The 16,001-nt window shown below is 40.9% G+C and overlaps 1 protein-coding gene across 1 annotated transcript in view; it reads left to right on the forward strand.

Annotated features, from left to right (window-relative positions):
* COLQ (collagen like tail subunit of asymmetric acetylcholinesterase) overlaps positions 1–16,001 on the forward strand; it is a 3,098,435-nt gene that overhangs the window by 2,137,200 nt on the left and 945,234 nt on the right. The window contains exon 10 of the mRNA XM_044066844.1: positions 5,380–5,415. Within this exon, the coding sequence (XP_043922779.1) occupies positions 5,380–5,415 (36 nt within the window). The remainder of the gene's footprint in view (positions 1–5,379; positions 5,416–16,001) is intronic.

The following is a 16,001-nucleotide window of genomic DNA, read 5'->3' on the forward strand; positions in this document are numbered from 1 at the left end:
ACAAGGTGTCATCCCATCACAGGAAACACACACATACGCAAATGCACACACACACACACACACACACACACACACACACACACACACACACACACACACACACACATACACACACACACAATTAGTTCGGTTATGGGTAGAAGCCAGACTTCCCAATGAATATCCATACCAGCATGAGGAGGATGTGCAGACTCTGCACAGAAGACACCCCAGCTGAGGACAGAAATGAAGAGTCAACCCCCCCCTCCCCTTTACTTTATTATTCTCACTCCAAGGTCTTCATTTTCTCGGAGAAAGAGCAGTAATTAGAAAAAAAATGAAAGCATTAGTTGCTGTTTCTTTGGGATGCCATGGTTTTAGACAAGCAGTGATGCACTTATATTGAACTAAAACACATTATTACAAGTGTGGAGAACAACCAAACAATGGCAAAAAACATAGTTGAGCAACATAGCTGGAAAACATGAACAATCTACCTTTAAGCACGTGATGTGAAAGTCCTAGTTACCAATGTACATCTTATTATACAGTACTTTCAAATCTGCAGTAGATTTGACTCATTAAAGCTTTTTTACTTCACAGCTACAGCAGTATTTATACAATTTTGCTTTCTGTATTGTTTACTTGTAATACTGATTAACGATGTGACCATTTCAATACTACATTTTATTTGTTTCTAATAATATACTTTCTTTACCCAACACATTTTATTATGTTTTTATGTCTTATTTACAGAGAAAAACCACTTGTGTTCAGTAGTTGTTAGTTTTACTACTGTTTTTAGTGTCACATACTTGTTTATCTTTACTTCTTCCATAACAGGTCAGGGTAGTACTTTGAAATCTACTCATATTTTATGATTGACTGTTAGAATGACAAAGAAAGCTTTACAATAATATGAAGGATACTTCTCACTGAGGAGATACCATTTTAACAGTAAAGCTACCCTCTTAGCAGCCTTGTTCTTTGTTTTTTTTTCTACCTGGGGAGTCTTTAATTTCCTCTAGAGCTGACTTTTTAGTGAACCACTTTTGATATTGTTTTATATATCAGTGGGTGTTACTATTACAACTAACAAATTTCTGTAATAATGAATTATTTGTCTATGGTAAGACCAGGCTGTCTGATGCAGTGAGTCAACGTCCTGACTGTGACCTTTATGACCCAAGTTCAAATAGCAGCTTAGGCACTGCAATAGCAAAGGAGGACTGATGGAAAATGAGTGGCTATAGACTAGCCATCCTGATGGGGAAGTGTGTAGAATTTCCCAAATGGCTCACTTGTCACTAAAATGATAAACAGAGGCCTCAAGCATGAAAAACAGGGAATTAGTGTAACGGAAGATTCATAACCCTGGTTCTGGCATGTAAGGTATCACTCATACATTGGATGGTGGAATGTAGGTAGTCTCTGTACTAAATCAGGTGTTCATGTCACCACAAGGGATGGGATTAGAGTCATACTAGTAAATGCCCCCATAGCTTGCATCATAGATGAAATGAAGCTGCTAAGTGGGCATGTCCCAAATAGTTCCCAGCTGAGTAACAAACAGAGTGGTTGCCATGGAGTCCATGTCTGGGGGGAATCACAGTTACCTAGGTCACATCACAGGACTTGGATATGATGCACCATCAGCAGATTGAGCAAGTGGCTCAATGTGAGCAGAGGCACAAAAAATCCTCATGATGGCATGAATGAAGACCTCTCTGGATAGTTTGTCCTGTACTGTAATAGGCATATCACTTATATGGGGATTTACAGGCTGAGTCTAATGGTCAGCTGAAACAAGGACAAAAAGCACCCAGAAAAAGTATTTGTTTATGGCCAATTTACACTCACGGATCTCTCTATTTACACATGTAATTTATTTTGATGGCTAAAGAATTAGGATGTTCTGAAAGCATTTCTGTCAAATGTATGGGGCCTTCCTTCTATGAATATTTCAGAAATCTAGGATGGTATTCTATTATTGTTTGTGTATGGATATAGACTAAGCATGCATCTTTGTTATGGGTTTATACATAAAAGAGCAGGACTGCTCTTCTGTTAACTAGATTCCTCTGTATAAAGTAAACTTCTAAATTTTCATTTTTTATACTACTGCTTTTTTCTATTTCAGAATTCTTACTATTCATAGTATGTTATTGCAGATCTATTTCTGCATTAAGCATTCTTTGTCAGCTAATTAAGAGATACCTGTTTTGAAGAAACTCTGTTAAGTGTATTAACAGACATAAATCTTGTTACTTAATATGTGGTATCTGATTTACCTACATTGTTGTAGTGAATTAGATGTATTTTGTAGCTGTTGTTATTGTATTTGAATTTAAGGGCTTTAAACATTTTACCATTGTCTTTAAACACCACTATTATCTTTTTAATTCACTTTTTCCCTATGGAAAAGTACTTCACAGGTACACATAGGGCTTCCCACTCTACCTATATAAATTCATGTGGTATGTAGTCACAATAGAAGAATTGCTGTTTGCCTGTCAAATGTATCCTTTCTAGTAAGGAATTTCATGTCACAAATTCAAAGAGAACATATGCCAACACAGGGTATGTTAGGGAACTTCACCTCATAGCTCTCAACCTTCCATCTCCAAAATGAGGAACACTAGCCCTCATAATGTGGAACAAATGGGCAAAATGTGGAACACATACTAATGGCTTACTAATAACTTCTACTAGGAAGGTTGTACGATGATTAAAATATGCTGGTTTTACTTATAAAGAAGATCTTTTAATGAATTAATATGATTAATTTCTATTTACAATGGATTTCACTTGAAACATTCTTAACACTGAATGTGTGACAGAGTCTTTCAATGTGGAACTTTGAGGAACTTCGAGGAACAAGAACTTTTTAAGACCCCAAATGAGGTATGTTCCTCGTAATGAGGTGCACTTGAGAGGTATGCTTCACCTGTACCTGTTAGCATATTCCAGTTTGAGACATGCATTACTACCCACAGGGAAGGAAGAAGCAACTGCTTTTGCAATTCTTGACTGGGAGATGACACAGGTAAGATGGGATTAACCTAAATGTTACAATTTACTGTTACAGTAACTTCTGACATAGTAACTTCTGACATAGTATCTACTGTTTTGAAAAGGTTTCGTAAACACAACTGTACTTTACTCATTGCTACCAGTTATGCAGCACTAGTTTATGTATCTCTCTATTCATAGCTCATCCAGAAATCCAGAAGCCACTGTTTGCTTGCTTGGCAAGCTTTACATTGATGACATTATAATATGAATAATGTACCTGGTAATATGACCTGCTGCCTTGCACAGCTTAAGCTTTGAGATGGCTTAAACAAGGAGATTCGCTAGTAATGAAAATATACTGTCTCCCATTCTATGAAGTTGACTTTTGAGAACAATCTAAGTTCTGTTGTTCTTATCTTGTAGGTCTTTTATAACCGGTAGCTCAAAGAGCTTTGTATGACAATGTTAAATGTATTAACAACAGCTGAGAATTGTTTAAATCAGTAAAGTTTTAAAACACAAAACTTTCAAATTGTTTGTTGCCCACCATTGATGACATCACTGGTCTAGTCACCACTTACTGTCCTGTAATAACAAGAAGGAAAATACTTTATATCCTCTAGTAGGCAGTTCTGGGTGTTTATTCTCACAGCATTTTATTTATATGTAAAGGATAATTTGAAAAAAAAAATTTTTTTAGTTGGCAAAGGCTGTCAAAGAGAATGATTCTCATGTGTGCAAAAAGCAAAGGCTACCTAACTTTAAAGTTAATTTACTATGTGCAGCAACAACATATTCATGATTCTTCTGCAACTTATTTATTTTATTTATTTATTTGCAGTTTGTTTACCAGGATGGTCCATTGGGCCACGAGGAGCCCGTTTTCAATGGAGTCCTGGGGAGAAAAGCTCCAGAATGATACAAAAAATATAAAAGTTCAAATTACAAAATACAAATATAGTGACAGAAGTTACAAGATTTAGAAAAATTGCAAAATATGAGAGAATATGCAAATTACATAGTACTAAGTTGCAGTATTGTACAGTAGAAGGAGCAGTTAGTATGATGCAAGATAATTTAATTTTTAAGCAAAAACAGTACCTGTACAATCTGATGATTCCTAAAAAAGAAATTTCAAAGTATGAGAGGATTTCCAAACTACATAGTACTAAGTTGCAGTGTATTGTACATATGAAGAAGTTAGTAAGATGCAGGATAATTCCTCATGAGCAAAAACAGTTCTAATACAATCTGATGATTCCTACTGCTATTGCTAAGAGTTATAGAAACTATAGGAATTTATTTACTGATATAGTAGGTTTTGGGGGGGGGGGGGTAAGGAAGCTATGTAGGATGACAGCAAGAACATTCCCACTGTGAAGTTAGGTATGAGTGAAGTAATGTTTTGAAGGCAGAGAGATTGTTAGTAGTACTGATGGACGGTGGGAGGGAATTCCAGTGACGTGCTAGAAAGTAGGATATAAGATGTTTGCCTGGTGGACAGGTTGGTTTGTGCAATTCTATTAAATTTTGGAAGTTAGATCTTAGACATCTGTTAGTTTGATGCATTTAGAAGGTAGAGGCAAGGGAGGGGCAGAAAGAGGGGTTAAAAACAATTTTGTGTGCTTGGATAAGTTGAGTATAGGTGAGATAATTGGGTAGTTCAAGCCACTTCAGGTGGTGTCGGGAAATACAGTGTTGGGTAGAAGATCTCTGGCCAGTTGCAAATTTTGAAATTTTGTAGTACCAGGAGGAGAGTTTTGACTTGAGGGAAGATTGTGCACTAGTAAGGATGGAGATACCATATAGGAGGGAAGGGATAAGGTAGGTAGTAGTGAGAGCAAGCCTAGTGGAAGGAGAGATGTAGCAGTTGTGACGATAAAGTAAGCCAAGTTTCTTATGTATTTTTTTTTATATTTACTTGTATATGGCTATCAAACTTTAGCTGGTCATCAGTGAGGACTCCTAATAGTTTTGCAGTGGGGACTATTTCGAGAGGTGTATTATTTTGGCTATAGACAGAGAATGAACTCTATATGCTTTTCTTCGTTATACACCTTCCTCCTAGATTATTTGTAATTTAATAAGTGTTCAAAAAATTACACTAAATTGCTGTAGGTGGTAACATTTCTGGCTGAGCACATAGTATTTTATTTATTTATTTATTTGTATTTGTTAACAAGATAGTTTGGGTGAACTGAAATAGCCCCTTTTCAGCAGAGTCTTGGGGAATAAGGCTTCGCAGAGAAAATGACCAGGACAACATATAATATGCACAAATTGATAATGTTAACAGTTTGTACAGAAACTCGGCTAAGATGATCAAAATAAATTGCAAAGAAATTACTAAATTGTTTGCATTTTTCTTTTTCTGTTTTCTTTTAGGGAGATATGGGCCTTCCTGGAATGTTGGGACAAAAGGTAAAAACTCAGTAATTAATGGTAATACTACAAAAATATGAAATGCAAAGAAAACAAGTCATAGTGCTAAATATTGTAGTATACATTAGCATAATACATTTGCATTTGATAGTGTCTTAATCTAAGGTAAGTCAAGACAGTTTTGTTTTATGTAAACACTTCCTTCTCCTAAAAACATAGAATGCCTCATATGAAGAACTGAGTTCTTGAGAGTTGCAAAATATGGAAACACATATTTAACAAATATTGTAAGATATGCTGAATATGCCTAAAGAATGATACAAATGTCCATCTATTCTATGCAAAAGACTGCAACAGTAAGCATGTAGCTGCCTTTTCTTTACACCATTTATCCTTAATCATGCTAGAAGCTTCTTTTGATCTGCACAAAATCAGTTCATTCACTAGAGCATTAGACTTATATTCCCATTTCATTAAAACTATACCAATCCAGTGTACTTGGTAATAGATTTTACTGGTCTACCAGTCTTTTGTTAAAAACGTTCTTAAGTTAGTACTAAAATGTGCTCTCTCATTTTGCTGATCATGAAATGAAAACAGCACTAGATCTATGCAAAAAGATATGAATGCAAACATCTTTAAGGAGTCTTGTTTCAGAAAACAAACTAGTGAAAGATACTCATATTGTTCTCTTCTTCTTCTTTCGGCTTTTCCCGGTTAGGGGTCGCCACAGCGAATCACCTTGTCCGCTCATGATTGGCAGTGGAGTTTTACGGTGTCGAGTTGCCATGCCCAACCTTCCACAGAAGGCACACACACACACACACACACACACACACACACACACACACACACACACACACACACACTCACACTTAAGACCAGTTTAGAGTGTCCAATCCACCTACAGCATGTCTTTGGGATGTGGGAGGAAACCCACACGACCACAGGGAGGACATGCAGACACACACACACACCTAGGACCAGTTTAGAGTGTCCAATCCACCTACAGCATGTCTTTGGGATGTGGGAGGAAACCCACACGACCACAGGGAGGACATGCAGACTCCGCACAGAAGGCACCCTAGCTGAGGATTGAACCGGAGAACCTCTTGCTGTGAGGCAGCAATGCTAACCACTGCACCACCGTGGCCGCCCACTCATATTGTTCTCTAACAAATTCTAATATATTTAACAGATATAAATTTCATGTACTATACTGATTTAGTAGCATTTACAAAGTGTAGTGGTGTTTCAAAATTATCCATATTCGACTTTTTTCCTGCTGCTTTTGAGACAGATGTTTTCAAAATCTATTGATCTTTTGAAAATATTCTGTTATACATAGTGAGGTACAGCTGTCATGGAAAACCACTCAAAAAAGGAAATATTTTCTGGACTTGAAAAAGATAGTCCAGTGATCCCATAAAGTGCTATCACAAGCATGTCAGTTTACATGATCTGGAAAAAGTGATTAAGAGACAGTTTAGCTGCAATGAGGACAACCTCATTATTGGCTAATTAGCATATCTGTGAAGCACTCCTTTTACCTGTTACGCAAAAATCACTTTGCAATTATCTATGGTTGCTCATGCATCACATTTGCACAGGCACCCTCCCCACATACTCTTATAGCCACATTCAGACATTCATTTGTACATGCACGCACCTAAATGGACTCCAGATACACTCACTCATTCACATAGGCACACACAGTCAGCCTAGTCTATTAATATCCCTACAGAGTAGCACACTAACACACTGACATACACATACACACTCATACTATTCCACTGCCTCTATGCTGACTTTATCCAAAGTGTAGCCTGTTCCTTTGACTACAGTGGTTGAATGCAGCATTTTGGCACAGTTCTTTTTCTTGTATGGCAGTGTTAATTTACACAGTTCAGTGATTCTCTGAAAATCAGTAACCATAGGCATTACTGGGAAAGCATATGGCTATTAGCATTATTCTCTGGACTGCAACATTGTCTTGTAACATGGCCACCATGATGATTCAGTTTGTGGAAAATTACATGGTGTGAATTAGAAAAGGTTAATGCCTGGGTATGGCTACTCGTGATAGGACTTAACACTCACTGCAACCCTTTTTTTGAATCTCAGGGATTGTCATTCTACACTTGAAACATTATCTCATAATGTAGCTTGGTTTTGTTTTTCTTCATTGGCAGATAAATCACATTGCAGCCACATGCAAACAACCAGTTTTACTCGACAGGAGAGAGTTCCAAATTTCACTACCTTTGGTAAAGGGTGGGAGTTTTCTAGACAACCAGGATTTCAAGCAGGGGCTCAAACTCTGACATTAAAATGCAAGATATTTTCTCTTAGTGTGACATTAGACAATGTATGTATTGGAAATTAAGGATCCCCTATCTAGTCAGTGTTGTTTTACTGTCTTATTGCACAGACAAATAGAACTTCAGGTGTTCTGCTGTTAGTATCTATGTAGGCAATGCTAGATTATTATTATTATTTATGTATTTATTTGTTGCTTTGTTGTGTGGTATATTCCATATGGATAGAACCCATTTGCTATTAAGTTCCAGAGAGAAATAAACTTTCTAGTGATTACAGGTTAACTCCCTGTTGCAGCATAAACAATATCATAGTGCAACTGAACTGGTCCTCCTGTTCTTCTGTGATCCTTTTGTTGTTTTGTTTTTTTTAGGCACAACCTGGATCATAGTGCAACAGAGTAAGAATAATTATAATATAATGTAATCCAAAGTAGTCATATGTAAACGTGTGTGTATATCTTTCTGTCTGTACCCATACACACACACACACACACACACACACACACACACACACACACACACACAGACTGTAAAATAAAATAGATGTCCAAAGTAACGTACTACGACCACCACAGCTAAAATCCAGAAACTGTAATAACAATACTGATAAGCGCTTTCGGGTTTACAAAACCCTTCTAGCAAATAAAACAAACATATATTTAAAGCATGAAATATCCAATAAAATTCATCCTACAAAGTGCCAAAATGTCCGTCCAATCAAAATAAAAATACTAATTATATGTAAATATGAACCAGTCATATCATAAGACAGTCTAATTCTGTGACCCAGTAGCTATAAATATTGCTTGACCAATAAAACTAATGTAATGATAACATGCTAACCAATAACGGCTTTGCATTTCTTGCCTATCAGTGGGCAATTTATCATTGTATATCCACTTGTAAACATGTTATACTAGTCAGCAAATATATCTTCCATTTACACAGTAGCTGTCGGCCAATGGTGTTATATCAGTAAAAACATTCTATTAATCCTTGACCCCGGTATAACAAAGTGGATGTACAATGATAAGTTGCCCACTGATAGGCAAGAAATGCAAAGCCATTATTGGTTAGCATGTTATCATTACATTAGTTTTTATTGGTCAAACGATATGTATAGCTATTGGGTCACAAAATTAGATTGTCTTATGATATGATTTGTTCATACTTACATATAATTAGTATTTTATTTTGATTGGCCGAATATTTTGGCACTTTGTAGGATGAATTTTATTGGATATTTCATGCTTTAAATATATGTTTGTTATATTTGCTAGTTGATCTGAAGAAAGATTTTGTAAACCCAAAAGTGCTTATCAGTATTATTGTTAAAGTTTTTGGATTTTAGCTGTGGCAGTCGTGGTACTTTACCTTGGACATTTATTTTATTATGTATCTGAGTACCTAACTTTGGCGACCTTCGTCTTAGTTTTGCTGTGGTTTTATACAGACACACACACACACACATATATATATATATATGTGTGTGTATATATATATATATATATATATATGTATATATATATATATATATATATATGTATATATATATATATATATATATATATATATCTATATATGTGTATATATATATATATATATATATATATATATATATATATATATATAATAAAATAAAGCAAGTCAACCAGCATGTTTTTGAGATGCGGCAGAAAGCAACAGCAGATACAGAAACCAAGTTAAACATGCAAGAAAGTGTAAACTTTTGACAGTGACCCAAAGCTAGTATTGTATCTCAGACCCTGGATCTGTGAGACAGAGATCTCATCACTGACATACTGTGATGCCTATTAGTTTAACTTAGATGAGTGACAATGCTTGCAATGTGCTAATACAGAAACAGTGAATAATGATAAGTTACATAATGCAATCACATAAAGAGTACAAGAATGGTTATGAGATGATCATTTTGGTAAATGAGAGTCTTGATTGTATGGAATGCTAATTTTAAAGACAGATTAAATTGTACATACACTTACACACACACACACAAACACACACACACACACACACACACACACACACACACACACACACATGGGTCTGTATCATTTCCTTGACACGACTACCCATCAAACACCTTTTCGTCAAACGTAATCCCTCGAATGCTAGTTCCTTTGAATGTTCATTTAAGCAATTTTCTTCCCAGGGAAGAAAAAACAGTCAGCCAACCTAGTGACCGTCACAAAAACTACATTATTTAAAACCCACCCGTGTCAGGGGCTATGGCCACCACACCCCCCTTAACTAAATATACCAACTCCAAGTTTGCAGTACAGTGGGGAAGGGGCAAATTCCCGATGATGGCTAACAAGTTTTTTTCCCCTGCTAAGCAATTCACTTAAAGGAATGCTTGATGGAATTAGCATTCGATGGATTAAATTCAATAACTGGGTGTTCGAGAGGTAGTTGCAATGAAATGATATAGACCACACACACACACACACACACACACACACACACACACACACACACACACACACACACACACACACACACATACATATTTTCCAAAAATGAGGTAATGAAACAAATTTGACAAACTGAAAAAGCTGGCTTAGTGTAAATGCCAGAAGGAATAAGATAAAGAAGGGCAGGGGTCTTTTAAGCTAGAGTGGCTTGCAGTTATTGTAGTTATAAAACAGAAGGTGCAAGGATAGAAGCTAGTATGTTGGTTAAATATATATAATGATTAAAAGCACGGGTAAATAAACTCAACAAGATAAAGAGAGATTACAGTAAGTAAAAGAATGACTAAAATAATGTGTCAGGCTAAAAGGATAAATGAACTAGAGTACATGAAGGTGGGTAGTTGATAAAAAGTATTTTATTTGTTTATGTATGTGTTTTAATTTATTTTATGTTAAGTTTTTGTTGATTAGCTTAGTCCTGCTGTAGCCTACTTTTTGTGGAGACAGAAGGTGGTATTCCTACTGTTTATGGAAAAGTTTTGCCAGAAACAGGAGATCTCTACTTGTATGAAAAACATCTATTTAATACATTCAGCATTTTTGGGAAAGTTAGCATGTATGGTAGGGATATTTATGTTTGCAGCAAAAAATTATTATTAGGATTTGTATTTGGATTAATATAGAAATATAGGCTGAATCCCATAAAGAGTGGTATTGTATATAATGAAAGAAGAAAAGGTAGACTTGGATTATTAATTATTGGATTATTATTAGTACTCCCACTCTAATATCACCCACCCCATCCAACCACTACCTTTCTTTCCACTCCACTAACTACCTTGAATATAGCAAGCTCAGATGCTCATAAGCCTAGTACTTATTATACAGCAGGAATTTCTTATTGTAACATTTGTTAATGTCTGATGTTAAGTTGTCAGTCTCGCCTTCATTCTTGCTGGATGGGTTCGGAGCCGGACCTCGGCTCCGACTCGGCCTATTACTAAAGCTCGAGAGCTATTTTCACCAGCTCGAGGCTATACTATGTCCCATAATGCTAGGCGTCATATACCCAGATCTCGTTTGCCGCTTCAGCTACGAGGTTGCGTTTTCTCCGGCTCCAGGTCGTATTTAAAAATTTTGTATCTACAGTTAGTTTTCCTTAGATATTTTTCTATTTAGTTTATTTAATTACTGTTTAGAGAGTAGCGACTAGTTTCCCTACCCTTTTTCTGTAGTTTTCCCTACCCTTTTTCCACCCTTAAGGTGGACGGGCCTAACCCTCCCTTCAGTAGTTAGTACAGTTTTCCCCTTAGTGTGTGTGTGTGTGGAATTTCTGTCTTCTTGTTACTAGTTAGCTTAACTTAATTGTTTTGTTGAGTGTGTTAGTGTTCTTGTGTAGATTCTTTGTCTCGACCCTGTGGTATCATGTCCAAAGATACCAAGGTATCGGGATTTAAGAAGTGTGACTCATGCTGTCAGAAGATGTCTCTGACAGACGGTCACACTTCTTGTGTGTACTGTTTGGGCCCTCTGCACCTGCAGGACTCTTGTTCCATCTGTCACGCTTTTAGCCCCAGAGTCCTGCAGGAACGCAGAAATAAGCTCATTCTCAGAGGCTTATTAAAGCCTGAAGGTTCTCCGCCCAAGCCTATCCCCGGAAAACCTTCAAAGCCCGCCAAATCATCGGCTCCATGTTCGGAGCCGGCGCCGAGCGGTCCTCTTTCTGCCTCGTTTGTTCCAGCTGGAACCGATTCATCGAGGCCTCAGTCAGCTCCAGCTTTGGTGTTGGAGCCGTCCCCAAGCCGAAAACGCTCCAGGTCTCCTTCACTGGAGTCAGTTAGATCGGCTCCGAAGTCTCCCTTGCTGTCGGAGCGGAGCCATAGTTCTCACTCCTCCAGGTCTTCCAGGCTCTTGGACCATGACCTCGAGAGGGTAGTCAGCAGACTTTTAAAGTCGCAGGTGCTGGCCCAGTTATTGCATAGCCCGTCTCAACAGACAAGGGCTACCACAATGCCTGCTCAAGTTCCTCCTCCGACTACTTTGCTGAGTTCGGAGCTGGAGGTCGTCGAGGTTAGTACCGTTGGGGCATCAGAACCGATCCCTCCATTATCGGTTCCTTCATCGGCTCTGATCCCTTCATTGGCTCCGTCCTTGGGGGGATCTGGGCGTCGAGACTCCCTCGTTGGCTCTGAGGGGGCGAGTGGCATCGGACCCTTGTCCGACCCCGTTCTCCCTCTCGGAGCCTCGGCGCAGGTGAGTTTGGCCCCGACATCGGCCTCGGAGCCGTCCCTCTCGGTGCTGGGAGGAGCTCTCATCTCCTCGGAGCTGGGTCCCTCTTCCCTGCCTGAAAGGGGCACCTTTGAGATCATGAGGAGCGTGCTGGCTCCCATACTGGCGCCACGGTCGGCCTCATCGGCCCCTCCCACCACGGTGCCTGCTTCGGCCCCTGCCTACCCTCCCGCACCCAAGTGTGGAGAACCGACGCTCCAGGCCGCTCCATTGGGCGTTTCCTCCTCTTCTAAGGCCTCCCCTGATCCTGCAGAGGAGCCCCCTTGAAAGAGGACATGCAAGAGGAAGCATGTCGACTCCCCTGAGTCAGTGACATCTGACACCGACCTGGGTGATTCGGAAGGGTCCCCAAGGTCCCCCTCTGAGGATGTCTCCTTTTCTGACATCCTAGAGATCCTTAAACAGAGGGGGAACTGGTCCGCCCTCAACCCTTCCGAGGACGAGTCGGTGTACTTGGATGCGTTCGGTTCTCGCCCTTCCACCTCCTGGGTGTTCCCCACCTTTCGTCCCACTCATGGAGGTGGTGGCTAGGAAGGCGTGGACGGCTCCGGATACTATGGAACCAACTCCCCGGAGGCCTACAAAATTTATTACAGCCCCGGCAGACAAGCAGTTTCTCTCTAAGGGCATCCTCGTTGATGCCATGGTGGTGGCAGCAGCCACTAAGAAGGAGTTGGCTGACCCTTCAGTACCTGTCCATCCTCCTAATAAGGAATCTAGGACTATGGATAGGTATGGCAAGCGGGTGTTTTCTTCAGCGACCTTTGCCATGCGGTCCCTGAATTACTTGTGCCATTTCACCTGTCTTCAGAGAGACCTCCTTAAAGAACTGGGTGATACCTTACAGGACCCAACAGCTGTGGGGTCTCAGGAAAAGATCAACTCCCAGCTGGGGACCCTGAACTCTATTGTCAACTCCTCCATTCGGCTCATTTCTTATGCAGCCGATGGAGCGAGTAGGGCCGCAGGCATGGGCGTTGCTCTAAGGAGACACGCCTGGATGCGGCTTTGTAACTTTGCTGACCCCTTCAAGGCATCCTTCACTAACACCCCCTTTGACGGTTCTGCCCTGTTTGGACCTCAAGTGAAGGATACATTGACCAGGTGTGAGCAGGAAGGCAAGACTCTCTCTGCCGTGGGAGTCCGTTTTTCTGCCCCTTCTAGAATATACCCTAAGGGTCAAAAGGGCGGAAAGATGTGGTTCCGTAAACCCCAGGGAGTACTGCCTGATGCATGTGGTGAGCTCCCCTCCAGAGGCAGAGGAAGGAACAATAACAGACGCCGCCCTAGGGGCAGGGGGGGTCCGCAAAATCAGGGTAGCAGAGAATCTTTCTCTGACAAACCCTTCCAGCACCCCTGAGGAGCTGCCCAACTGTCCACCTTCGGAGGCAGTCGGGGGAAGACTTTCACTGTACCCAGAAGCCTGGCATTACCTTACGCAAGACAGATGGGTACGATCGATCATATCCGAGGGTTACAGAATCCCCTTTATCCACACCCCGCAACAACCAAAAGGGCCTCTTCCAGACGTTCCACCCAGTCTGAGAGATCAAGCAGCGTCAGAAATTTCAAAGCTGCTGTCAAAAAGGGCCATCCAGCCAGTCCCAGCAGATTAACAAGGATCCGGAATCTACTCCAAATTCTTTTTGGTACCAAAAAAGACGGGGGACTGGAGACCTATTTTGGATCTCAGCAGGCTGAACAAGTCTGTTCAAAGAACGAAGTTCCGGATGGTCACGCTACAGTCCATTCTACCCTTTCTGGGTCAGGACAATTGGATGTGCTCTATAGATCTTCAGGATGTGTACTACCATATCAAAATGAACAGGCGCTCCAGAAGGTTTCTCCACTTCTGGCTGGGAGCCAGTCATTACCAATTCAGAGCCCTGCCCTTTGGCCTCACACAGCCCCCAGGGTGTTTACCAAATGCATGGCAGTGGTTGTGGCTCACCTGAGATGACGAGGATTCCAGGTGTTTCCACGTTTAGACGACTGGCTCCTAACTGCCACCACCAGGCACCAGCTACTTCAAGCCAGGGATTACGCTGTGCAAATGTGCAAAGCGCTAGGCATCTCTATAAACTTTGAAAAGTCTGCCTTGTCGCCCTGTCAGCATATTACCTTCATAGGCACCGTGTTAAACACAGTGGAGTTGTCAGCAAAACTACCTACACAAAGAGTTTCAGACATTCTCAGCCATGTTCAAATCCTTCTACAGGAGGACAGGGTCCAAGCCCGATTTGTACTGAAAACACTTGGTCTAATGGCAGCAACAATCACCTTGCTCCCCCTAGCTCGTTTTCATATTTGGCTACTGCAGTGGATGCTTTTTTCCCCAATGGTCCTTTCAGCAGCTTCCCATTTCTCACAACATTCTCATCACTCAGTCATGCAAGAGACACCTCTTGTCGTGGATGGTCTTGCCTCAGGTGCTCCTGGGCAGACTTGTTATTCTCTCCCCTCCGGTTGCCACCATAACAATGGATGCCTCCCTGATCGGGTGGGGGGGGGGGGCATTTTCAGGGCAGGACAGTCCAGGGCACATGGCAACCCTTCGAGTGCCACCTGCACATAAATGTCTTGGAGATGAGAGCGGTACTTTTGGCACTGCAGGCCCTTCAGAACTCTCTACCCACCGGGACAATTGCAATTCAGACAGACAATATGTCTGTAGTGTGGTACACCAACAAGCAGGGCGGAACCAGGTCCTACCCCCTATGTCGGGAAGCGCTCAGAATTTGGCAGTGGGCGATCTCTTCTCAACGGTTTCTGGTAGCAATGCATATTCCAGGGAAGTCCAACGTCATAGCAGACAGACTGAGCAGAGCCATTCTCATGCCCTACGAGTGGTCTCTCAACCAGCTAGTAGCGGAACAAATATTCAGAAGGTGGGGTCAGCCTTGCTGCGACCTTTTCGCAACCCCTCAAAACAGCAAGTGTCGGGATTTCTTCACCATCTTTCCTCTTCCGGGTCTCCCTCCCAGAGATGCTCTAGTCCACGATTAGCCCCGGGGTCTTCTATATGCTTTCCCCCCTTTTCCCTTAATTACTCAGTTAGTCCAGAAAGCAACTGCCTTGAGATCCAAGATGATCCTCATTGCCCCTTACTGGCCCCGACAAGTTTGGTTTCCGTTCCTGCAATGTCATCTACTAGAGCAGCCCTGGCATCTGGACCCAGTGCTAGACCTTCTGACCCATCAATCGGGCGGGCTGCACCAATCCCTTCCATCTATCAACCTCACAGCTTGGTTACTCCACTTCCAACCCTAGCCAGGCTTCCCTTAATTTCTCAGTCAGTATGTGATATCATCCTTGCCTCTCACAAGTCTAACACCAGAAGGACGTACGCTAGTAAATGGAAGCGTTTCTCTATTTGGGCAAGGAAAATCAAGTGGACCCTTTCACAGCTCCTGTCCAAACAGTTCTAGAGTTTTTGGCGGAACTTTTCCAAACGGGCTCTTCCTCAGCCACTATCAGGGTCCAGTTGACGGCTATTGCAAATTTCCACGTTGGCTTATCAGAGACCAGTATTATGTCCCACAAGCTTTGCAAAGCCTTTCTAAAAGGAACCCTATTACTT

This window comes from Protopterus annectens, chromosome 3.part1 (genome assembly GCF_019279795.1).
Source record: "Protopterus annectens isolate FY-2018-M chromosome 3.part1, PAN1.0, whole genome shotgun sequence".
In the NCBI taxonomy this organism is placed as follows: Eukaryota; Metazoa; Chordata; order Ceratodontiformes; family Protopteridae; genus Protopterus; species Protopterus annectens.